This window comes from Colossoma macropomum, unplaced genomic scaffold, assembly GCF_904425465.1.
Source record: "Colossoma macropomum unplaced genomic scaffold, Colossoma_macropomum, whole genome shotgun sequence".
NCBI classification, from domain to species: Eukaryota; Metazoa; Chordata; class Actinopteri; order Characiformes; family Serrasalmidae; genus Colossoma; species Colossoma macropomum.
In genome coordinates this window covers 7,745,719-7,773,349 of record NW_023494793.1, presented here as the reverse complement: position 1 = coordinate 7,773,349, position 27,631 = coordinate 7,745,719, and the positions used below count along the sequence as shown (strand labels likewise).

General features: G+C 40.6%; 1 protein-coding gene across 1 annotated transcript; it reads right to left on the bottom strand.

Annotated features, from left to right (window-relative positions):
- Positions 1-527: 527 nt before the first annotated feature.
- On the bottom strand, positions 528-26,089 carry LOC118814033 (ataxin-7-like). Its single transcript, XM_036579702.1, has 5 exons — positions 25,772-26,089; positions 25,548-25,712; positions 13,557-13,583; positions 3,171-3,380; positions 528-1,167 (listed from the first exon to the last, which is right to left on the bottom strand). The coding sequence occupies exons 1-5, from the start codon at positions 26,087-26,089 to the stop codon at positions 1,153-1,155; spliced, it is 735 nt and encodes a 244-aa protein (XP_036435595.1). The 3' UTR covers positions 528-1,152.
- Positions 26,090-27,631: the final 1,542 nt, after the last annotated feature.

Here is a 27,631-nt window from a genome sequence, read left to right as displayed (position 1 = left end):
ATTCTTGTGTTCCTCTCATCTTCTCCATGATCAATATAGTGTCCCGCACTGTATTATGTTCGCTAAATCCATGTCCTATTATGTACAATAGCACATACACTATAAGTCTCTGTTGGATGATATGCTAGGGAGATGCGAGGGGGGCCACACATTGGTTAAGAATTTGGCCTGCTGAATTACATCAATGGAAACGCATGCCAAGAAATGACCAGCAGAGGAGGCCAAAGTCTCAGTGAATACAGAACGTCAAGAAACTAAGAGGATAAAAGGAGGTAGAGAGAATAAAGAAGGTGAATACTGAAGTTGTACATTCAAATATGGCTTTAGGAGGGTTCCCATCACACCTGACCTCTGGCCGACCTTATACAGTACACTATACATTAGTAGTACAAAATATCAACCATTTCTCACTTAAAGACTCTTGAAGTTTCTTTGACAGTGAAGTGAATGGGCCGGCATCTTTTTCCTACTGAGAGAAAGGAGGTAAATACTGAAAAGAAAAGTAAAGCACATACGCACACATTCTTTTTTTTTCTTAACACGTGGTGAGAGCAACACAGGACAGCACAACACAGACGACAGTGTAGCTTCACAGTGGTTTGGCAGACAAAGCAAGAGTTTTCCAAAGAGCAGAACCACAGGAGAAAGACAAAGCAGAAAAAAATGGAAAAAAGCAGAAAGAGCATCAACAGGAGGAGGGTGGAGAAGGAGGATTAGGGCTTGTCTCCTTTGTTGCATTTCTTCAGCTCATCCACCGCTCCGGTGCTCATCCAGCTTCTGGCATTTCGGGTTTATTTTCATTCTTTCCTCTTTTTTCCCTCTTTTCTTTCTATTCTTATACACAAAGAAGGTGTCTGTCCATGTCAGAGAGGTGGAAGGGATGCAGGTGACATGCTAGTGCAAAGGAAGGAAGGTTTTTTGTTTGTTTGTTTGTTTTTTACATGTTCAGTCCATGACCTGCTGAGCACTTAACCAGCAGGTTCAGATGTTCAGTTTGAGATCCAGGATCCTGCTGACAAGCATTTACCCCAGTGAGTCTTGGTTGAAGTGAGCGGGGCTAAAGCAAAGGGGGTGGACCATGGGGGCGCTGGTTACCTAGAGGAGGGACTACTGCATTCAGAGGCGGGGCAACAGAACTGATGGGCGATGTCATCATCTTCCTCTTCTCTATGAACAGACAGAAGGACAAAGCAGAGAAAGGCAGAGAGAGAGAGAGAGACAGAGTTTCAGACACATAAAGAGGACGAATGAGGAAATATGGTAACAGAAAAAAGAGGGTATTAGAGATGAAGGCATGGATGAGGGAAAAATTACCCACCCACTCTTCGCCTAAAAGACCCAATTTGTTATTCGTCTTAAATTAATTAAGATGAATTTTTGGTCAACAGACTTATTAATGGACAAAATATTCAGCCCTACATTTACATGACAGTAATGTATTCTTTGACCTCAATTTTTAAAACAAAGCTGTGTTATGCATTACGTCCACCAGGTGGCAGACGAACATCATTAGCTAATTTTATCCCCTATATCTTCCAACAGCTCCTCTGACCCAAAACCCCAAGTGGAAATGTATTCTAACTGATGCCATTACTAAATGGTTTAAGATAGATGTATATACATATTCCTGTATTCTTTATGTAAATTCATCTAACCCAAACAAGCCTCATTTGTAAATTAGGCTGCAATTTTTTTTCTTTAATCTAAAAATGATAAATATGCATTTTTATAAATCATTGATATAATAATAGACCCAACAGGAATGCTCGGCGTGGAAGTGGGCAGATGGTAGAGTGAGAGAGAGAAATGATGACTGTATGGGTCATGCAGTGACAGCGTGTGGGAGAACTCAGAGTGGGCTGGAGAGTGTGTGTGTGTGCATGTGTGCGCAAGCACGCGTGTGGGAGCGAGGAGTATCGTGTCCGTTGTGGTCTATGTGTGTGATTCATGCCTGATGAAGTGGGAGGCACGCTGTTCAAATGGGCGATATGAGGATGTGCCTGCGTGCGGGTACGTCAGTTATTCTGCGAAACTAATTTTGACCGGTATTATTTAGGTTTGGATGGAGTAATGTAGCGTAAGATCAGGTAAAGTTTATATTAGCACTGCCTGCTATTAATAGTAAAACATAGTAATACTCTATGGTCATTACAGTGCTTGCAAAACAAAATGCTCAAGAACATTGTTATTGCTAGGCTTCTTTCTCTTATTCATCTTATTATTTTTCCAGGATCGATGATGAGAACCACTTAATGTAGAAACTTTGTCTTGTAAATGGCACGAAAGCTATGATTTTTCATTTTTCTACTTTATATTTTTTAAGATATTAAAGAAAATGCGTTCATTCATACCAGTTGTTGCCAGGTTGGATAAGCTTTTCAGAACATTCACAAAACACTACTGAGACTATTGAGTAATTGCTACTAAGACACCTTGCTAATAGAAACAAGGCAGGTTTGATTAATAAGACAAGAAAACTACCTTACTAATAAAAACTATGATCTTACCAAACAGTATACAAAAGAAATATAACACGCAAACAAATTATCAACTGAAATAATATTCTTTGAAACAACAAAAAAAAATTGTTTGCTTCAGTTTCTTTTTTGTTGAATGAAACTTCCTGTAAAGATTTGCAACAGTTGCTATGAAAGAATGTATCTGCGGGTGTAGAATGCATACATCAATTCTATCAACTGAGGAGACTAATTTGAAAAATTTGCTTAAAAGTTTAGCAAAATGTAATATCTATTCAGCACATTTAATAAAGTAGGCATATGGAAGATACAAAGAATGCAATTTCATAGCAGAGTTATTCAGGTGGCTTCACCTGAGAGTTTTAAAGATCCTAAAAACTTTACTACAAAGTTTAAATTAAAACTTAATTAAAGTATTTTGCTTGTTTGCTTTTGAGTGGAATCTGTTTATATATAATTATACAAATATGACAGTAAGACATAAATTTTACATAAAGTAACAATTTCTCTGCACTATTTCATGGTGATAAGGGTCAAAAAGTGTATGTTCTTTCAGTGAGGCACTATGGCTGATCTAATTCATGTAAGCAGAGTAGGAGGATGAGGAGTGAGAGTTGGGAAGTGGGTGGAAAGGGGGTTGCAGGGTTGGAGAGACAGGGGAGCTGATTTTGGGAGGGGGCTTCTGGCCCTTACCTTGCCTGCTCCGGATGCCGGGCAGGGGGGAGGGCGCATGGAGGCTTGGGCAGAAGAAGCCGCGCGGGGCAGCAGTACTGGTGGTGGGTCGAGTGGCTGTTTGCGGTCAGACTGGTGTGGAGAGAGGTAGTAGTAGTAGCAGGAGAAGTAGCAGTAGTGGTGGTGGTAGGATTGGTACAAGTAGTAGTACAGGTGGAATAGGGTGGTGACCTGACAGAGAGAAAGAAAGAGAGAGAGAAGAGGGGAAGATAGACACAGTGAGAGAGAGAGAAAGAGAGAGAGAAAAGAGAGAGAAAAAAAAGTCAAGAAAGAAACAAAAGGATACAGACAACAAGGACAGCCACATGCATACAGTACAAACACTTTAGCAGCAGCAGTAGAAGCACAGTAAGGCAGCATTATGTAATTATGTGGCATTATGAAGTGATACATAGAAATTAATGTTATATCTAGTGTTTTATGGGGTTATACAGGCATGTAGGGCAATATCAAGTCATAGTGTTATATAAAGTTATGCAGGATTGTATTGAGCTTGGTTAAGTTCGTGAAGATGACTATTATACAGTACACAGTACATGTAAAATGGAGTATATCCTCAAATCCTTGACTGCTTTTTAGTCTTATTCATTATTGCACCTTACATAGCTATGGGGTGAAACAGACTATTCATAACAAAAGCACACAGATGTGCTAAAAAGAGCTATTATTAATGAAAAACCAAATCATAAAAAGTTGGAACAATGGATGGCGGCACAGTATGCAATAAGCTATCATCAAATAATGAACGAACAAACTTGCTGAACAAACCAATGAATTATTACTCCAGAAACATTTCTATGAATCTTCTTCCTAAGGCACATATCTCTGTACATGTCCAAACTGTCAAAAGGCTTACTTTAGACAGGCACAAGAGAAGAAATATGCAAATAGAACAAAGCTTGTCACGAAAAAAGAAGTAAAAGGAGCATTAACAAGTCATAAGGAAAGGTCTGATATAAATGTTAACCAATGACTAGACTGAGTAAAGTAATTAAATGTTTATTCAGGGTTTAGAGTGCACAATAATTACATTTGGGCAAATGCACCCACACCTCTATGCAATTTAGTTATATAAAATGCACATCAGCCTATTGGAATGAACTAATAACTTGCTAATCTATTTCTTATATTACACAGAAGGACCTATGATGTAGGAGGAATTCAGTTTTAGGGCGCCAAAACAATCACTTTTAATGAATGGTAATCAAACAGGACTGCATTCTGTGTATTGCAATACTGGGATTTAAATGAAAAAGACTGACACCTACTGGCCGAACTGAACAGTCTGTCTGTCATTGCCCAATAACCATCACCTGCTACTGACGTGTAATTAGACAAGAGGCAAAGCTCCCATTACTTCTGTTTACCTTTTTAAAGAGATGACTTTTCAAATCTATGTTTTAACTATTTGCAAGTTTACATCCTTCCTTCCCCATCCTGATTCGTCTTCATTTTGGTCAGCTTCCACTACTGGCCAACGGAAATCTAATCTGTTAGGTTTACACTGAACATGGACATATCAAATACAGCAAGAGCACTCAGCGGCATCAATAGCTAAAGCAGACACAAAGACACACAGCGGGAGGGGAGAGGAGCAGAAAGGGAATGCCAAATTAAACCTGGGACATAAGCAACAGAAATATCAACTCAAAAGAAAGAGAACTGGAAAGAGGGAAAAGAGAGGGCAAGAACAAGAGGAGAGAGAGAAAGTGAGGGAACGGAGAGGTTAATGAATGACTGTGATCAGGATGGGAGGAGGAGAACGATGGAGAGATGCAGGGGCGAGAAATGGGGAGTTTGAAAGAGTGTGTCCATGTGCTGGCAGGCTGTAGAAGAGGGACGTCTTCGGTTCAGCTCGTGGAGAGAAGGGGCATGGCTTCATGTGGGTTCACGGAGGGATCTAGATACAACTAACTGCCCATTTACTAACATCTTCCCTCTTTAGTAGTTTTAAAAGAATTTGCCACAGGCATAAAATTCATTCTTCCTTTCGCTCCGCACCTTCCACCATCAACTTGTCCTTCAGTTCAATGTATTATGTTGATAGTTGTGCTGTCCTGGTATGAAAGAAATTACTGATGAGGCTGGTGTTGCTAATGCTAAACACCTGATTGTGTTAAAACCTTAGCAGGAAAGACTTATGATCGCTTCATCATGGAGCCAGACATGATCTCACAAGGAGAATACATTTCCGGGGGCAACGATTAAAATTTTGATGCAGGATTGCAATAAAATCTGCTGCAAACAAGGCTATGCCTAGAAGTTTTCATTCTAAAACCTGCCCCAAGTTCGTCCAATCCACGCACTTTTAACATGTGTGAGTATCCTCGATGATGTTGTTTCACTAGCTAGTTAGTAATATGCTATCATGTTCTGATTTGCTTCATTTGTTTCATTTCCTCAGGAGAAAAGAGTTCTTGGCGTGTTTGCAGATCGTTTAGCTCAAATGCAAATCTGATGGTTCATCCTTTTCTGAACGTCGCTGCCAATTCTTTCAACGTTGCGTTTACTCCAGCTTTAGGCTCACAACTTGAATGACAGAGGCTGTATGTAGACACTGGGAACCCATCATTATCTTTTAGCACTATTTCAGTGATGTCTTCTATAGCGTAGTCTGATTTAATCAAACTGTTTTCCTTCAATGAGTAACCTTTGTTTTTACTGCATGTCATCTGTTCTCCTCACATGCATCATACATCTACATGCTTCACTGACTTCAGCCATGATATATGGAACTAACAACAAGCTTGTTGTCCTCCGTACCTCCTACTTTGAGCTCCACTTTCACAAGATGTTGGACCTCAGTTTGTTTCCACCCTAGTAAGTCTACCTTTCCACCTACATTTCGCCAAGACTCCATAATTTTCCCCACACATGACTACTTCAGTGTATTTCAATGACAACAAGTGTCCTGCCCAGCTACATACTAGGGGTGGGAAATATGGCAAAATGTAATATCACAGTACTTCATGACATTTTTATAATACATTATATGTATTGTGATGTACCGTTTTTCAGAGGTTTGTTAAGCAGGAACAGACACAATGCATCAGTAAAACCGCAAAACCACATTTTAAAAATGCTTTCAAAACTGTCAGTACAATTTTCATTATTTTCATTATTCAACTCTTGTTGGGATTAAAACTTGTGATCTCTGAAACCTTAAACCAGGGACATCTAAGCTTATCTGCAAAGGGCCGATGTGGCAGCAGCTTTCCATTCTAAACAAGCTGGAGCACACCCAATTCTACTCGTTAAATCAGTTGGTCTCAGTCTTCAAACAGTTGATAACATGTGCTTCTACTTTATTGGAATGAAAACCTGCAGCCACACCAGCCCTTTGCAGACAAGATTGGACCCCTCTGCCTTAGACAGGCCATTTAGGAGCCTCTTCTGAATCTCTATTTATCGCAAGGAAAGCTTATGGCGACAATTTATCATTGTAACAATACCATACCATCATATCGCACAACCCTACTACACACATACACCCTCATGACCATGCAGAGACAGGACAAGCAGTTAAAACCCAGCCATCTATAGTATAGAATCCTCATTAACTCCCAAAATAAGCAAATTTAGCTCAGATGACTACAATGCTTGAACACTGAAAGCATTTGATGCGCAATGATAAACAGTTTTAGATTAATGGTCCTTTTGAGAATGACGTCCTCAGTCCTGACCATGAGAGATGGTCAGGTCACATGTTACTATTAAGTTGTGATTAAACGTGATTTGAAAAGGCATTGTTGCATTCAGTGAATGTGTCTCTTCTCACAAGTGCTGCCTCTTTAATACAGGTTTTATTAGCAACAGGTGACACCCCTCCACACACACACACATACACGCACATACAAAAACACTTAACATTTAGAGGTAAGCTGAAATACAGAGCTAATCAATCTTACAGCTAAGGCCAGTAATGATGAAATGAGTGCAGCAGCTGACTTGTATAAATGTCTGTTTGAATGATAATGACCGTGTGCAAGTCTCATAACTGTCGGTATGTGGGCGTATATATGTGTGCATTCTCTCTCTCTCTCTTTCTGTCATGTTGTCACTCCTTTCCTTCCTTGAGTCTCTCTCAGTCATTATTCCCTGCATACTATTCCTTCTTGCAAAATTCCTGTCCATTTCTCTCTTCCTAAAATCCCTTTCCTTCTCTTTCTCTCCATCTCTCCGTCGCCCACACTGTTCTTCACGTAAACGCACTTGTGATAACTCTCCACGTTCCCACAGCAACCATTCTCTAGCTGAAACCCCGGAGAGGGAGAGGCAGAGGCAGAGAGGGAGGGAGAGAGAGAGAGAAAAGCAGAGAGAAGGGAGAGGAGAGAGGAGAGAGAGGAAGTGAGAAAGGTATAGAAACAAAGAAAGAAATAGGAGAAAGAGAGAAAGAGAAGAACAAGGAGAAGCAAGAGAGGAGAGTAAAAGAACAAGAAGAAGGAAAGGAGAAAGAGATGAAAGACAGGAAAGAAACAGTGTTGATTCCACGTCACATTAAATGGAGAACTACATTAAACAAGAATTGATCTAACCCATTTTCGCTTGTGGTATCATCACCAGTGACAGAGCAAAGTTGACACGTTAGGCCAGCACAGTGCCAGGAGGTTGAGGGGATGTGATTAGGCACCATGAGTGGGCTCGATGCTGTGCCCTCACGGCTGCCTTTCTAACTCAGCTACGTCTTGTCAATCTGATTTCACTCCAGCCCACAGCCTCTTTATTGGCTAGACACAATGTCAAACCATGCTGCAGGAAAATGTCACCACGGTTCAGGTGGCCTGCCAATTTTACCCCACCAAATTTAGTCAAAGATATTACAGCTGGAAGCGTTCATCTATCATTTTATCTCTGCCGGTTCCTCTCCGTCAATTCATATTCATACAACACATGTGCCTGTCACTTACAGTGGAGTCAAATGGATAGAACCGTATAAATGCACATATAAACTCATGGAAGCTGACGCAAAATTTATTACCAAATCCGTTTAACTGATAGCCACTTACATTAGTAAGATCAGCAGAAAATGAGTCAGCTATGTTCATGTACCTCTACTGGGCTAGCTTCAGTGAAGGTTTCAACAAATAGCATAATAAAAACACACGGATAGCTAAAAGGATGTGAAACCCAAGAGGACTGTTCATGTAGTGCCATTTTGAAGCACTCAAAACAGAACTGTTAAACGTAAGTGCTTTCATTTATGATGCCATTTTTGCTAATTCTGTTTAGTATACTGGTACTGATCTATATGTCTGACACATATTCTGTGAAAATTTCAAAATACAGTCTAATGCAAAAGTTTGAATGCCCTGGTCAAATGACTTTTTCCTGATTTTCGAAGAGAAAGTTAACACATTCCTCAGTTCATCACAGCTAGGGATGCACGATCAAAATTTGGAGATTTTTGTTCTGGAATATGCAATTAGCCAGTTTATTATTTTGACCTGGTACACTGGTGTTGCTATTTTATGAAATTAATAACATTACTGTATTTGATGCTGCTGCTACAACTGTACCAAAATATTGTAGCACACTATGCATCATGGAGGTGTGACATGCATCATTGAGAAAGGACAATCTATTGTTTATGCTGCATGGTTTGAACGCAAATTTGCAAAATATCAGTACCAATCAGCTACTCACTCCAGCACTCACTTCAGCAACGCTTTCAGTCATTAGTGCGTTGATTGTAGTCATAACTCTTTGTTCAGATTTTGTTCAAAATATGACGAGAATAGTGGATGCTGAACCCAGTATCTTTAATCAAATCGTAGGCTGAACGTATGGTTACACCTGGAGTCTTTCATTTGTTCATTTAGCCAAAAGAGTCTGAGCTTCACATTAAAAAAATGGCCAGAACAAATAGGCCGGAACCATTAATCATGGAACTCAAGACTCAGACTTGGCAATAAAAATTCATGATCAGTGCATCTCACTGTAATGTCTGAGATTGGCCTGGATGATCATATAACACAATGAAAAACTGTAATTTGTTATAGAGCTCATCTTCGTATTGCAGCCCTCTGCGAAATCACTAATGCAAAATTCAATACTGCAATTAACAACCACTCTTTTCTACAGCCCTAATATGCATAGCCCAGTATTCTTCAGCGCCACACGACCACAGCACTACATACTTTGGTGTCCTCCCTGCTCAGACGCACCTGCCAGCTCAGCAGCTAATGATCATGATAATGACCTTTCATTAGCTGAATCAGGCACAGTCGAGTAGGGAGGACACCAAACTGTAGTTCTCTGATCCTACAGCACTGGTACAGGAGGATCCACATTGCGTCAGATTAGAAGCAAATGAGAAGAAAAGTCAGACTGATGAGCCATATGAAGGGTCATTTTTCATATAGCGGCTTCAACAATTTGATCACATAACGACACACAGGGCCACTGACCCTGGCCTAGTAAATCCAGTTACCTCAGCACTTATAATATCAGCTCTATCCTAATTTCATCCTGTAGAACAGAAAGATTGAAGAATGGGAAACATGAGGTACGTGTCATCTCAACCCATCCTGTGATATTTAACGGCAAATCAGGATTTTGCAGTTTTCAATTTGTTAAATTCAGCAATTAAACAGTAACTGTGAATTAAAATGTGCAGAAGTTTGTTCTCTGTAGAGGATGTGTACTCATTTTCACTCAGAAATCAAATATGTAATCTGACCTATTGCACCCAAACTTTTGCATATGACTACATTACATGTATACACTGTATGTATGTTACAACATACAAAATCATATACAACTCATCAAAATGCGGCACACACTATATAATGGTGGCAGACATATTATTCAGCCACAAATAGGAAAACTGAATTATTATTATGGATCTGAAGTTGGAATTACAGCTGATAATCACAACCGATAATTTAACGCCCTATACTTCAGCTCGGTTCTGCTTAGTAGTTACTATCGTAGTAGATATTTCCCTTCTTCTTCAACTCTGGCTCTGGACAAATGTGTATGCTAAAATACTTTACATAATGTACATGTTCTCTATAATTGTTATGCCTGATTTAGCATTTTTTAGCAGAGTTTTAACCACTGCACTTCATCTGTGGATTATAGCATGAACAATGTTGGCCAAGTTAGTTATAACGTACCAAGCTACCAGTCGCTCTACAAAAATAGCTTTGCTTCATGAGAGCTATTCTACAGAGAAATGCAGCTAGCTGTACTACTAGCTACATGGCAAAAGCAGCTTGTTGAATTGAAGGTACTTCATGAAAATTATAATGACCTGCCAGTTCAACGATTTGTTCTAGATGTTATATTTAAAATGCATGCAATGCATTTACCTTTCCTGCAGTACAGGAACGCTGCTGCTTTTCCATTCCCATGTCATACAGATGGATCACTATTTGATGAGGCTTCTCACTTTTTTTCAACTGTGATCTGTTGGCTCTTGTGTCTATCTTTGTCTTTTTAGTGCTATGAGACTGTTGAGAGATCACAATATTAGGCATGTCTCCTTAACATGCACACTAAAGACATTTCTGTCTCCTGAAATATGGATTCATTTCTTGTAAAAACTTCAAATCGTCTACCTTTTCCATTGACTACTCTATAGTTACAAGCTGAAAGCTTGTCAGATGTAGCAACAGTTACCAAGAGGGGCATGGGTTATGCTGCATTTACATATTGGCGGTAAATGGACGATGGCAAACCAGATATTCCATTGTTTTCAATGGAGCTGCGATGGAAAATTCTGTCTACAGAACATTTCATCAAGAGTTCAGTTTTTGTCAAGTTCTGCCATTGGCCAGAGCAGTGAAACAAACCAGATGCTGATTTTTTTGGGATGCCAAACATCTTGTTGTTGAGTTTCAGAACCCAGTACTAAACAAAAAAATAAAAAATTACAGAGAGCCTTCCTGCTTTTTCCCACTTTAAATAAACAATCAACAGTGCTAAACCTCTTCTCTGATAATCATATCTTCTTGTCAGAAACACTGTCACCATGCCAGTGTCTGCATGGCTTCATGCCACTGTCGTGACTTACCACTAGGAGGCGTGGAACTACATTTTATCAGCGCAACCATATGAACGCATCATTAGAAAGAGTCAACACCAACTAAACTAGGGATGCACAATGACATCACAATCAAATCGGTATCGGGAGATATTTGCATCTGATAGATCTATAGATTTTACTGATATTTCTAACTGATAACTGATGACGTATTTATTATAGTCTGGAAGAAAAGAATGTTTAGGTTATTTTATACATCAGCAGATATCACCATTGGCGCAGAATTTCCATATCAGTGCATCCCTAAACTAAATGATGCAGAACACACTGCTTATTTTGAGTAAAATATTTGTATATAGTCTGGAAAAAGTTAATAATGCAGTGTTTGACAGTGCTACGCTGCTACTTAACTGAAAAACAGATTTACTACTGAAAAGCTACTTGATTTATTAAACAGTAATGCCACCATCACACCACTGGGAACTGACTGGCTATTGGTGTTACCTTCGGTGTGGTATCAGCTGTCACAAGGTGTTAACCAGCGTTAAGGGCCTGGAAATATCATTGTGGTGCCTCTCTTAAGTAGACTACACAAGGTTCAACTTGATCGGTTAAACCTTACATCACATCTACAGTTACATCATGCAGTAACAGCTACTGAACTGCATCTACACCTCTCGATCTCTCTAATCAACTTTCACACAACCACATACTGTATATCTCTGCTTCCACTACTTCACTGACTGGGCCTGCAGAGGAATGATGCATTGTGGTGGGATGACTGCAGGTGCCTGTGCGCTGCAGTGTGCAGAGGGAAGCTCGGGGCAGGCCCACAGTAAAGCCCCCCCGCCCTAAACTATTTTTTCGCCCTCACGGCCCAGTGGGGAACGAGTAAGTGCGCTCAGGCTCTCCTCCGCACTTCTGCCTCCAGTTAAGAAGGGAATATAGCTGGATGGAAGAAGCGGCATGAGATCACTTAGGCGATTTCATTAATCATGGCCAACCTTTTATTACATTCCTTTGTTAATAATCAAGCGCAAAGTGTAATTCGGATGGCAGTGGTGAAGCATGAAAGACGGTCCAATTTATTGCAAAATATTATCGCTGCACAACTGGAAGAGGACAATTCAATTTGCATATCAATACCAGCACGAGTACACGTGAAGCAAGGGCGAAAACAGATTGGGAGCCTAATTATTTTGAAGCGTGACATCACTGTGTCCTTGTCCGTAACTATGAGGTCCAGCCTTGTCCTTCTGCCATGTATGGCAGTGCAGGCAGTAATGTAGCGCGCAAACAAGTTGTCCTAGGGATGAGAGACACACACACACACACACACACTCACTCACACACGATTGTGTGTGTGCGCTCACTCTCCCACTCTTTCTCTCGGACACACACACACACAGGGGGAGAGACACAGAAAGAGAGAGAGAGACAGAAAGAGAACGAGGTATGTGTGCAACTTTTTCTTTTTTTTAGTAATGCGGTTCATCTACAGCCGTTGCCATGACAACCCATCATTTATCCTTCAGATCCGTGGTTCATTTTCATCCAAAGGAACCATCATAAAGATGTTACAGAGCAAAACTGCCCGGCGCTAACCATTTTACTCTTTTACAAAACCCATGCACTAACTACACACCAGGCTAGTGCGCAAAAAAATGATGAGCCATACTGCAAAAAAAAAAAAAAAGGCTTGCATACACCTGATTCTAGAAGTCCGGGGGATTATCGCCAGGGTATGACTGGCTTCTTAACCATGGACAGAATTAAGAAAACATCCAACCTTGCAACATCTCAGATGCTCCTTACCATTTTATCCAAACCCCACCCCCCACCACCACAAGGCTGTATAATTACTAATATGTCATGTCAAAAATGCAAGGGCAAACATAGCCCTCGGCCATACAAATACATACACACATTCTTACAGGGCATTGATCACTACGGCAACAGCTAATGGGGAGACTCATAAATGACGCACACGTTTAGATGATGTCTTGATAGGTTACGTAAGTCTTAGTCTTTCAGGCTTCTGGCGCAAGGTTCTCGGAATCTCTCAATATCCATGACCTTTAACGTGCCAGACCGCTCATTATTCTAGTATAGATGAAGGCACTCCAGTGAAAAAAGGTAATAAGTCATTATAATCAATGGCATGTCCCTTATGCATTCATTTTGACCTAGATAAGCCACTGCAACACTGCTAGGAGTAATGACCTAGTCCATCTTAACATGGACCAATGCAGGGCTACATATATCTTTATTCAGTAAAGTGAAGGCTGCAGATCCCCTCTGCGGAGGACGAGAGAAGAGAGAAAATGAGGAACAAGAGAGCTGAAAGAATGGGTACAGACCTGTCTTTGTTGGAGTCTCCATCTGGCCTATAGATCCAACAGGATGTGGAGTGGTGGGGAAGAGAGAGAGAGAAGCAGTAGGGAAGGAGAGAGAATGAAAAAAAGAGAAACAGACAAACACACAGAGACAAATGCAGGAAGAAATATCAATAAAAGTAATGATAAAATTGAACATATACAGCTTAACAGATTATGCATGAATTATGATGGAATGAACATTTTTTAACATCAGCTTCTATCGTCCATGCTTAAATATCCAGTTTTTATATAATAGTGCATGTCTAATACCGTTATTGCGTTGTATAACTCAATGACAATAACTATGTCATTGTAAGGCAAGTCATTACAGTCATGGAGTGCATGTGATCCAGCTGCAAACGTTAATGCAAGACACGTCTATAAAACTTGCTTATCTTGTCAATGTGCAAGACGGATAGTGCAGTGGCTGAAAAGAAACATGGGAGATTATACACTTGACATTACAAAGGAGCTAGAAATGAGGAGTGGGACCGTTAAAAGACTGTTACAATCTTACTACCACTTAGCACAAGGAACTGAACTACTGTGAGCACCAGGAATTTGACATCAATACCACTGTGATACATTTTCTACACTTCACCTGCATGACAGTTGATTACCGTAATTAGTAACAGTATAATTACTATCTACATTTACTAGGTCATTTACCAAATGTTTAGCTTTTGAATTTCTAACAAAAATAACAGTGAATAATAAATATCTCCATAAATTTAATAAAAAAAGTTGTCAGAGCGCCTTCAAGTTGCATTTCATCTTCTGGTGCCTTTAACACAAAGCAGCAGAAAATGACATTGAATTTCTTTAAAATATCAGAGGAGCTCAAAATGCGCATACACATACAGTCATTACAATGAACAAAATACAGAGAGCAAGCTTCAGAAAGTTTTGGAAGGGGTACAAAGTTATAGAGCCCATGGTTTTCTTGCCAACAGATTTCAGCAGATCAGAAAACGAATGCCACAGAGAGTTACAGTCTTTTATGTGCGAGCTAAAGGGCTAACCACAATATGCACTGACATGTGAAGAACCTAGGTATGTGTCATGTATCAGATGGTACATTATTATTACAACAGGTTTGTTGGAACGATTACTTGACGTTGAACTGTACTGAGAACTTCAAGTGATGTATCCAAGGGATAAAACTAATTGTGATATTTGAATATCTGTAAGCGTTAATAAATGGGTATCTGGTTATGCGCAGGGAATCAAAAAGCAATAGCAAAAAGGGAAAAAAACTGACTTTGGCCAAAATTAGTGTAGGGATGCAGATTTACTTTTTAGATTACAGCACTGGACGGTTAAAATCTGAAAAAGTGCTTTATTATTCAAAAACAGACCTGGGAAATCAGCAGTTTTCTGTGTTGGATAGCTGCCTCTTCAGATGAGCTAATGAGTTAACCAGTACCGAACGTTGGTGGATGATGTGCCAACATGTTACTTTGTCCGTGAAAAATATTTTCTCTGTTTCTGGACCTAGCTAACATCAGCCGGAGTAGTTAGCGATAAAGCCGTGCCAAAGCCAACACTCTCTGTCTTCTCAGTCTCAGTGTGTGTAGGAAGAGCTGAGAGAGTCAGACATGAGTTGAGGCAGAGGGCGAACTGTTAAAGGAAAAACTTTGCTTATGTACGGCGTAGCTGTGGCCGACAACAGCTGGGAAATAAACCACCACGACTTGTATGTAATCAGTGCCTCTTCTTTTAATAGGGGTGAATGCTACAATATAATATAGTTACATGGAAAAAAAACTTGTCAGAGAAACTCTGTATTTTGTCTGTTTCTGGACCTAGCTAACATCAGTTAGAGCAGTCAGTGATTCGACTCTCACTGCCTTCTCAGTCATGTCCTTAACAACGTGTCCTGGCAACATGCTCACGTTAAGGCACTCATGTTTTGTAGAAGCAATGTATTGTAGCTTGTTCAAGAATTTTTGAATGTTTATTCACTGGATTTATTTTTTTAAGGATCCTTATTTCAGAGGGCAGGACTAGGAACTGCCGGGGGGGTGGGGATTGGGGGGTTTATGTGTGCTGAGTCAGATGTGAGCTTAGTCAGAGAGTGAGCTGTTAGAGGAAAAACTTGTGTAACAGTTGTGAAAACCTTATGTACAGTGTTGCTGTGGGCGACAACAGCTAGGAAATAAAGCACCATGACCTGTGCGTAAGCAGTGCCTCTTCTTCTTATAGCAGTGAATGCTACTGTATGATACAGTTATTTGAAAAACTCTCACATTTTCACAGTCCTGTTAAATTAAGTTTACCTGAACTGTTTGTCTGTTTACGTGTTACATCTATTTCTATCCCTCCCTCCCGAACAGTGAATTGAGTATTCGAATACTAGCACGTCGAACTCGAATATCCTTGCACATCCCTAATCTGAATTGCATGTAAAGTCCTGATTTATGCTCAGCTTATCAAGATCATACCTCCATCACTCATCTCTTCTGACACACCATATATTACTCACTGGCTTCTATCCATGACAGTAATTGCCACCTTCAGTGGACAAATGTAATTAAAACACTCCATGCTAATTATTCTGAGGAATAATTCTACCTCGGGCCCTCTCCCACACAGAGCGGTAACGTTACAATCCCTCATTTGCACAGACAATAGTGCAGTTAAAACAAAAGGCTTCAAAATGCCTGCCCTGGTGATAACACAGCCAACGCCAAGCTAAGGTAGGCTCCACCAAAAATAAACCGTTAGATCGGCAATAAATCACCTCAGGTAATTTTAGGTAATTTCTGTGAGAAATAAATGTCTGACTTGTGTTTGAAACACACTTCATCCTTCCCAAATTCCACTACAGCATCACTACTTGCCTAACTGAGAAAGCTGCCTGTAAATGTAGGTGTGACTTTAAGACATCCATTCATTCAGCCAAAGAAGCTACGTGGAATAATATTCCAATTACAACTAAAATATTACCAAAAACTATTTTCAAGTGACATATTACAAATCAAAGTAATGAAATACGTAACAAACCTATTGGTCATGCTGAATGACTAGATTCCAAAGGCTAAAAATAAACACATAAAAAAAGTATTTATACCATAGATGTTTATGATGATTATTTTATGATCTATTTTAACCCAAGGCATTAATTGAGATAGTAAACATACAAAATATATACAAAATCATTATTTCTGAGGTACTTTCTTTTGAGAGATGACTGTCCCACATCCTAACCCCTAAATTTCAATTTGTGAACATAATACTTTTTTTCATTTTTCTTGGTCAAATTTTTCAAGATATTTTTATTTTTAAAGGGAAGTTGAAGGATTTAGATTTATCATGAGTTTATTAAAAACTGTATTTAAAAAATGCTGTCCTACATTTTATGTCACTACTGAAACACAAAGAAATAGGCTCCATAGGCGGAGCCTTATTTTAGCCACACCCCTGCATTTTAGAGCAGGAAATGAGACTGTTTCCCTGTCCCTCATAGCCACATGGTGAACAGTAAAATCCCATTGTTTTGATGTAATGGGGCTCAAAGTCTCAAAACCGTTGTGTCTACCAAATAATTTAATAAAGTTTTGGAAATGTTCTGATTATTGTTATGCATGTGTAATAATTTCCTTTCATAAAAATAAACATAATTAAGGTATAGGGCCACTTGAAGAATTTTAGTCTGAAGTCCACACCAGTTAAAAGTCCAAACTGTGTTTTGAACACTGACTTTGAACCAATTTGGTAGAATGATTCATATCAGGCTCTGAACAATGATATAAAAGGAAGTTGTATATGTAAATATCTAAAAGAAATTCTTTTTTTTCATCTGGTGGAAATGTGTACTGATGTTTATCCCATGACAATTGTTTTTCTTTTTAGAACAGGATAGAAGGAACTTCTGCACTATTTCATTTACTGTTACATAACGTTCTGCTTGATGTGCCAGTCTTTTTCCATCTTCCAAGCCCTTGTAATCACAGCGTTTGTGTAGAATAAAAATCTGGGTTCAAACTGACAAATTTATCTGAACTCCTTTCTGGATGTCATTAGGATCTCCATCATGGAGAAATTTGTGGAAAGGAAAAACTATTACCAAAGACAAACTGCAGTTCTGCTATAAAGATACATCTATTTTTACACTGAGAGGCTTGTGAGGAATTACCTATGACCACATCTGCTGCAAATAACAAAAATATGATGACATATTTTTGGTATATTTTATGTACAAAGATGCTTTCAAGAATATTAAGCTATTCTCAGAAAACATTATCAATATTTTATTGTTATTATTATTAGTAGTAAATATATAGAACTAATGTACAATGTTATTACTAGCACACAGACATAGGTTGCAGAAAGAAAGAAGAAAGAGGAAAGAGAAATCTCACAAGAACAGTGGATGTACATGTCCCCTATGAGTCAAATGCAAATCAGAAAAAGGATTGCATGGTGGTGCACCATCTGCTCAGAACAGAGGGAGGATGGAGAGACGGAAAAACGGGGAACAAGACATAGGAGGAAAGGAACTGAAAATTAAGAAACGCAGTGCTGAATAACAATCAACAACATATTCTGTATATCTTGAAAACAGTGTTTATTTTCCCTAAAATATGTCAAACCTGTGCTCAGATCCTTTTCTTTAAGATCCTAGGACATGCTAGCATCCTGTTATGGTCATTCACCTTCCTTTGCTGTCAGCTAAAGCTAAAGCTAGTGGTTCTGCATCCAGTACAACAGATGTGGAGCACACCGGTGCACAGCATGAGCCAGTGCTTTCCTGTCTTTTGTGTCTGACTAGTTGGCTACATACAGCTCTAGCAGAGAGATATCAATCTGCGCAATTTACTACAGCCCGCCCAGCTGATTCCCAATGCTCTGAAACATATGTTTTCAATAACTGATCAGCTGCTGGGATCAAGTCAAGAATAGGGGATTTCAGAGTGGCCATGAGTACTTAAACTGAACATTTGACATTAAGATACAGACAAATAAGTGCTGTCTTTCTCTTAAAAGAATATGTTTGCTATTTTTCAACCCACACTAACTGAGTTAGTTGTTTCTAATCATTCATAATCATGAACAGGACTGGACGTTGTTGCAAAATATTAAATACCAGTACCTTGACTTTGATTCTGATTCCTTATTACTTTTTAATATCTCCTCATGAATACTGAACTATGGAATTAAAGTTATATACGGCATTGACTGCAGAATAATGAAAGTAGTGTAGATGCGCTGATGATAAAAACATGCTTACAGAATGTAATGTAGACAAGCAATCACAAGTCTAAATTTGAAACAAGCACACTTCAAGGCTCACTGCAACTAATAAGACTACTTGGGTACTGAGATTTGGTATTGAATGACACTTAAGCTTCAATCCTCACTAGCATTGAGATCATTTTGATTGATAACATAAAAATACTGAATTTTGATACCCAACCCTATTCTTAAACACACTATATTGCCTGAAGTATTCGCTCGTCTGCCTTCACACGCATATGAACTTGAGTGACATCCCATTCTTAATCCATAGGGTTTAATATGATGTCGGCCCACCCTTTGCAGCTATATCAGCTTCGACTCTTCTGGGAAGGCTTTCCATAAGGTTTAGGAGAGTGTTTATGGGGATTTTTGACCGTTCTTCCAGAAGCACATTTGTGAGGTCAGTCTCCGCTCCAATTCATCCCAAAGGTGTTCTATTGGGTTTAGGTCAGGACTCTGTGCAGGCCAGTCAAGTTCTTCCACACCAAACTCGCTCATCCATGTCTTTATGGACCTTGCTTTGTGCACTGGTACGCAGTCATGTTGGAACAGAAAGGGGCCATCCCCAAACTGTTCACACAAAGTTGGGAGCATGAAATTGTCCAAAATCTCTTGGTCTGCTGAAGCATTAAGAGTTCCTTTCACTGGAACTAAAGGGCCGAGCCCAACTCCTGAAAAACAACCCCACATCATAATCCCCCCTCCACCAAACTTTACACTTGGCACAATGCAGTCAGACAAGTAACATTCTCCTGGCAACCGCCAAACCCAGACCCGTCCATCGGATTTGCCAGACGGAGAAGTGTGATTCTTCACTCCAGAGAACACGTCTCCACTGCTCTAGAGTCCAGTGGCAGCGCTTTACACCACTGCATTTGACGCTTTGCATTGCGCTTGGTGATGTAAGGCTTGGATGCAGCTGCTCAGCCATGGAAGCCCATTCCATGAAGCTCTCTACGCTGTTCTTGAGATAATCTGAAGGCCACACAAAGTTTGGAGGTCTGTAGCGATTGACTCTGCAGAAAGTTGGCGACCTCTGCGCACTATGCGCCTCAGCATCCGCTGACCCTGCTCTGTCATTTTACGTGGCCTACCACTTCGTGGCTGAGTTGTTGTCGTTCCCAATCACTTCCACTTTGTTATAATACCACTGACAGTTGACTGTGGAATATTTAGTAGCGAGGTGGCATCAGGTGGCATCCTATCATGGTAGCACGCTGGAATTCACTGAGCTCCTGAGAGCGACCTATTCTTTCACAAATGTTTGTAGAAGCAGTCTGCATGCCTAGGTGCTTGGTTTTATACAACTGTGGCCATGGAAGTGATTAGAACACCTGAATTCAATGATTTGGAAGGGTGAGTGTATACTTTTGGCAATATAGTGTAGCTTTAATAGTGAGAAACTTGCCACTCCTCTCAGTAGGCTACAGACCAATGCAGCCTAGAGTTAGGCAATAATTAAATTAGCATCAGCCTAGGCTATTTAATGATAAAAGCCGAGCTCTCCCTGCCCTCTCAGTCCGTTAAGACACAAAAGCAGCGTTCCACTGAATTGTTGTTCTGCATATATTCCCATGACTGTTAGTCTTCCTGTGATAAAATGTGCCAAATAGTGTATTCAGTATTCAAAAAAAAGTCAAGATAATTTGACACTGACAATTTGGAACCAGTCCTGGGCAATATCTAAAAATAAGTAGCACAACATTATCTAGTTAGAAAATCATGGTTATTGATAATATAGCCGCCCCAAACAAATACACACAGTAGGCTGCAGATTTAAATTCTATTATTAGTGTATGTGCTTATTAAATATTATTAAACATTATAATAATAATAAAACATTGAGTAACCCAACATCTTTTCACTTGTCGTCATAATAGATGCTACCTTAAACATGTACATTCACAAACGTCTACTGGTGCAGATTTATGGAGACTTGCAAGGTTTTAACAGTAAAAGTCAATAACACATTCTGTGTACATGTGTATTTAATATTATTTATTACCTTTTTTTCTGAGAACACCAGCCACAGACAGGGATCTGAAGAACTTTCTTAGGGTAATATCAAAGATGTTGTAAAGGAGCAAGTCACCATTTATTTTCGATTCCATTCACTCAAGCTAAACTTCATGTACAACAAAATAAGTAAAAGGGGAAGCCGTGCAGTAAATCTAGCATTACAGTGCGTAGCAGAGAGAACTCTCTCTCTCAAAAACAGAAAAAACTACTGGGGAGTACGTCCACACACTTCTTACACTTAAATCCCAACATATTCACAAGCTATTTAAGGTAAATTAATGCTATCAAATTATCTTTCAGTTCTTTTCTCAAAACAGCAATTATTGTCTTTTACACATTGCCTTAGGGTCACTGGTCCATCATCGACGATATACAATTACATCGCCCCTATTGCCCAGGCCCATTTGGAACCACTTTTAAAGTCAATGACATATAACAATAATAGGTAATCTGCAAACAGAGCCATAGTGTTATTAATACTGAATGGAAACAATAAAGAGTATTAGGAGTGTAAGGCCAAGAAAATCCAGGCAAAAGCCAACAAAGACATGGTACTAGACAATCCTCCATTACTAAGTCATTTATAAAAGCAATTTTTTGCATTCATCCAAATTATTATTTAGTACTTGATGGTATAATTCTTGCAATAGTTTAACAGTGTTTATGTTTTCCTCTTAATAATCATCACATTCATCATTGTGGTGGTATTTTGCTTTTTTCTCTTTTGCCCAGCTCTAAAGGAGATAACTGGTTCAAGCCTTTACATCTACTGTTCTAACACGCAAAACTCATTATATTACAAACATAAGTGTCTTTAGACAATCTATCAACTGAATAAATACAAAATACACAAAGGAACATAGGGCTCTACTATGAGCTCCCTGTTTTTTTTTTAAAACATGAATGATTCCTCCATTGAACTGTTTTTTTAAACTCACTGAGAAGCTGTTGAGGAGTGGCAAGTTTCTCAGTGCTGAAGCTGTCGGTGAGGTTAAGTGCTATGCACGATTAGAAAAGATGTAAAACAGTTATTTTCATAAGGTCAGGGCTAGGAAACAGAAAACCTATCCATTAAGCAGCAACTATGGACGAGAGGGAAAAAAAATTGTTGGATCTCCCACCAAAGAGTAAAGCGTTTTACTTATCTGAGCAAACAGGATGCATTTACCTACTCCTAATCTAAAAAGAACCAGAGAGAGGGAGAAAATGGAGAGAAAGAGGGTGAGTTTAGGTTGAATAAACTGCTCTTTCTCTTTCCCTTGACCTTTCTGGCATTCTCTCACACACTTGCATTCTCTCTTTCTCTCTCTCTCTGCCTCTGTGCTCATCTCTCCCACACAGGCCCGATCCACAATCTGACACTGCGCTGCATATTAATCACAAACTCTCTCCTACACAACCACTGTCGTCCTACATACCAAACCAATCTCCTCACAAAATGGCCCCACAGTCCTCCCCGCTCACTCGAACGGCAAAGTCTCAGCTTCTCCCCTTAGACTCTATGCGTTTGTGCTCAAAATACACTCAAAAGGCACAAATCAAGTGGCCGCGACAGGCTGCAGTGCTCAGATGCACACTGGAGATCGTTCCTTAACCCTGATTTACAACCAAACGGTAGCTGTGGAAGATCTAAAAGGACTGCTGTCTTTTGGCAACAGTTTGTCTCTATCTTTCTCTCTCTGTATCTGTTGAGAGAGAGTGCTGACACAGCACACACTGAAAGGCAGATATTGACAGACTTGAAGCTCGGTCTGTTGACCAAGGAGTCTGTGATGGTCAAGAATGATGGACAGCACTCAGGAAACTCTGCATTGGCCAGGTTGCTTTTAAGGGACAAATTTGAAGATTTTTAAAACACTTTCGCTTTCTGTATGGATGAAATTAGCAGGGGCACAGCTGGAACTGGCCAAGAGCAGAACTGGCTGATTTCTGCTCTAAACAAGCAATCAGCAAAGGCCAACTTATCATTTTGATTTTGGCTGATTTGTGTTGCAATGTTATGATGTAAGTAACATGAGGGCGGTAAGTTCACACACGCTGCATTTGAATGCTGCTGCAACATCTACACCAATGATTTTAAAATTATGCCAGACTCACTGTGATATATGCCAGTGGCCTCTTACTTTTCATGTAGAACTTTCTTTGATTTAATGTTATTTAAATAGGCAACTGAAGTTCATTTAAGAATTTAAAATACTAGTTTGGTCCTTTAAAGAGCAAATAATGCTATTTATATATGCAAGTTTGACTAATAAAAAACATTGTAAAAAATGGTATTTTAACTTTAAATTTTGAGTCAATTGAACGTCTACTAATAAGACAACAGAACAAGAATCTGTCAGCTTTTTATCTGAAGTTCAGTTAACTCAAAATGTTTAAGGCAGCACGGTAACTGACTTTTTTTAAGTTAAAACTAGTGCTGGGCGATATGACTTCAAATCAATATCACAATTCATTGAATTTTTTACTTCGATTACGATTAATGAACGATTATTTTTTGGTTTTTTTTTGTTTGCTTGTTTATTTGCCCTCATAGTTCACTGACAAGGTTTGTACTGTAAATATGCACGTAAATCATCTCAACAGATCGGACTTTTACGTCAATCCAACTCGACATTCGTCATAATTTCACGCTGCTGAGACCTAATAAACATTTGGGGTGATTCTTCTGTACAAAAATTAGAAGAGGCTTAATCCAAAACCACTCCGTGTTTGAAGAGATTTCGAAAGAAATGGCTGAACGCGGCTGTAGGAGAGCTAGGCTGCTGCGTCAAAGGACAGTTAAAAGTCTGAAAGCAAAGTTTAAAGAATCCCTTTTTACGGCGAGCTCAGACACATTCTGGGTGATGAGCCCAGCTGTCAGTCAGTGAAGCTTCATGATGGCTCCTGTGACGCTGACGAAAATGAAACTGAAACTTCCAGGAGCGACTGGCATTTGTTCATAGTTGTAATTGTTGACCTCTGGATGAGCCACGTGAAGCAACATGACGCATTGTTCTTCTGCGCATGCGGGTCAGTTTGGGTGCGTGATCTGTTCAGACGGATGTCGCATATAGGTCACATTTACAAGATATTGTGAACAGCTAAACAAAAAAATCGATTTGGTGAAAAGATCAGATCGCAGAGTGGACGTGGCAGAGTCACGTGACTACACGTGTGGTAGTAGGTTTTTAAGGGGATAGTACATGAACACACAAAGTTGGGAAAGGATTAGCAAAATTTTTTAAAAATCAAAATAACCGACATAGGCAAGATTACGTCGGTTAGAGGTTCTAAATGTCGGTTTCGATTACTTTTTGATGAATCGCCCAGCCCTAGCTAAAACATAAGATTTTTTTTTCTGCACACTATAAATGCGCTAACATATTTCATGTGTTCACTAATCTCACATAATGTGAGCTGTGAGTATCAAAATACCATAAAAATCTGCCAAAAATATAGGCCCATTTGGCTGTGAAAAACTCATAATCAGCGATAAAATTTCATGATCGCTGTGCCTCTAGAATGAAAGGAATGAAAATATTAAAAATTTACCAGCTGTTTCTGAATTTCAAAATTGTTCTTACCACAAATATATATGGTTGCTGTGTATCAAGCTAATCAGTGGGCTTTCCATCCTGGTCTTAAAATGGGCATGAAATGGGCCATTAGCTACTGGTTTGACCTCAATAAATGTCTCAATAAACTAAAACAGTTTAGCAATTTTTAGGTAAAGACGTATCACACATCGTCAATTTTCACCGCTCTCAATTTGGAAAAACTGATAACTTTTTCTTATGAGGCATAGCTTTCTAGCTTGGCTGCCCAGAGATGGATCAAAACTAAGACCAGTGTGGGTGAGGCTTTTATCTCACCTTACAGGCTTTCATTATGTAAGTTCAAAAATTGTGATGTAAGCATTATTAACAGAAACGAATCCCAACAAAGTCATTCAAATCTGAAAAGCTGAGGAAAACGGATGATTGTTGATTTTTTTCTCCAATAAAAGGTATGCCATTAGAGACTTCTCGACCCATCAACTACCTAACATGACCTCATCACAGACTCCGCTAATCCAGATTCCACTGTTCCCCTGTTATCATCCAACCCTTTTCAGCAAATCCCCCTGCAGCAGAATGTGCCTTTATTCAGATGTGGACACAGGTGAGCTTTGCTGGGCTTATGTAATCGCCAGGCTCTCTGGCACGGCCAGCTGCTTGTGCACTGTGCCGGAAAAAGTCATGTTGTGACAGACTGTTGCACCCGATTTTATGAGCTTTAAAAGATGGACAGTTGGAGAAATCTAGCGGTGGCAAATTCAAAATAATGTAAGGCACTGGTTGGTCCCTACTGCATTATCTGGGCCTAATGGTGTCTGAGCATGTAAGCAGTTCAAATTAAACATTTGGGATGTGTTTAACAACTGTCTGACAAAGAGGAAAAAGGCCTTTTGTTTGATTGTGTGCACTTCTAAATACACAGTACATTACATGCATATTCAAATCACATGTAGAGCCTGCAGCCTAGATACGCATAGAGTACTTGTTAAAATGTATGTTATATAACTTAGCAAAATCACACAAACACACACACATACACACTTTTCTAGCCTTCAAAGAGGCTTAGCACCCCAATCTTCCTGACAGTCACCCAAATAGGCAGTATTTGGAGACGCACTAGCTGCGCAAATATCCACAGCTATGCAGCGGAATAGCCTGCAGGAGTTGTACTCACTGTCTCTGCAGAGTGGTGGCCGTGCTGGTGCTGGAACCATCTCTCTCTCGCTCTCTCTCCTTCTCCCGCTCCCTGTCTCTTTCCGTGGGGTTGGAGCCGGTGGACAGGCCGCGGCTGAGGCGGGTGTGCGTGTTGACGTTGACATTGACATTTGGGCGGCGGTCTCTTGGCGGGATGGGTGGGGGAGGGGGCGGAGGGGCTGGAGCAGGGATAGGGTTATGGACAGGCCCACTGTTGTGGCTCTGGATGGGGTAGACAGTGGCAGAGGTGGGCGCTGCCGGGAGAGGCTGGCCGTGGTGGTGGCTGTGCGCCTGGTTTGAGGCCGAATTGGCCAGCGGTGGAGGCGGTGGAGGTGGCTGCCGGTCCAGCCGCAGGTCCTTGTTCTCCTGGCTGAGGCGGTCCAGCTGCACCTCCAGCTCCTCAATGCGCCGCCGCTGCGTCTCCAGCAGTTTCTGCTGGCTCTCAATGATGTTGTTGAGCTCCAGCAGATACTCCACCGCCCGGTTGGGGCTTTCTGGGCTGCTGCCCTGGCCGCCGTCCATGGTTCTTGGAACCTTTCTGGACTGACAGGTGGCCACGTGGGGGTACAGGGTCACCCCGAAAGTGGGAGCTCTCCCCCCCACGTGATGCAGGTGGGGGGGAGAGAGAGGATTAAGTGTGAGCTGTTGGAGAGGAACCAACTGGAACAGCACTGTTTTTCTCTCTCCCTGTGAAATTCCTGAAATGCAAGTAAATTCTTTGAGTCAAAGGATTGAGTTCTTTTGATAATCCATGACACAAATTTCCATTCACAATTCCAAGAGGGATAGGTGTGCCTGAGTCAGCAAATTCTCAGTCTTTTGTCAGTTTCACCATGCGGCTGTTTAGAGGAGGCCTTTGTCGAGACGAAACGCATTGTCCCTCTGGGATTCAACAATTCATCGCTGGCAAGGAAGAGAAAAAATGACATCTGTTCTCCCACGCTCTTTCCCCCTGACACCAAAACCACAACATCTTCATAAGTCCCTCAAACTCAAGGCATCCTCTCAAGTCCAAAAAGCGGAGGGGGAATACCGCAAAGAGCTCTGTAAGCAAATATTCATGAAGAGGTGGTTGGGTAAAACGAAACAAATCAGTGTAGGATCATCTGCATCTCCAGCACATACTGATGTGTCTTCTTCCCCCTGTTCTTTCCAATGTGGAGCTGAATGTCAAATGTCGCAGCACTGGAGATGCCTCCTCGCTATAGTGCATTCATGACTCATACCGGAGAGAAGTGGTTGGGAGACATTTTCTTGCTGAGCCATTCCCCAGAGAGGCGACCGAAGAGGAGAAGGTGAGAAAGAGGGGGAAGAAAAAAAAAGTTGAACCTTTAAATCCACCGCAATACTAAATTGGCTGCTGGGAGATGTGCTGGGAGGAAACACTGGGGTACAGCTCTGCTGTACTCTCCCTCATGAGGCCCCTTCCATTCATTCAAGCCATAAATACTGCTCTTCTTCATCCGCGTCTTGAACGCATGGATCGTAACTGACGATAATCATTTCGTTTCCCACGCCCAGTGCATTGCAGCTCCTTTACAAAGGCAAACTGACCACATACACGGACACTTCTCTCTCCTACACTCTACCTGTCGCCATAAATTTCTCTTTTTTGCCTCAGTGGGGTACACAGCCGAGCTCTGCGGCGACGCAGTCTCTCTTCCAGCTGTTAATTCTGACCATGTCAAACGATTCTGCCAAACGTTACCAGATTCACCGGCGCTTTAGTATTTCTTACCTCAGAGCCGCCTCGCACTAGCCAACGCAGCTGGAGCGCTCCTCAAACGTTTCCAAACGCGACGACAGCCTCCTTATGTTCTCCATTTCCACTGTAGCTCCTAGCGTTCATATCGCGGTAAGAAAGGCTCTGGGAAATGATTATCGATCCAGTCTTTGCGTCCTAGAGCCGCAGTTTCTCGTCACGCGCAGCCCTGCTGAACAGTGCCGAGCAACAGGGAGAAATCCGTCCCTGGCCGTTAACGGTCTCCTCAGTCGTTGGGTCCTGTGTTGCTTTGTGTTTAATCAGTGACGGCTCCATATTTACTGCTCAAACGGTCACTAGAT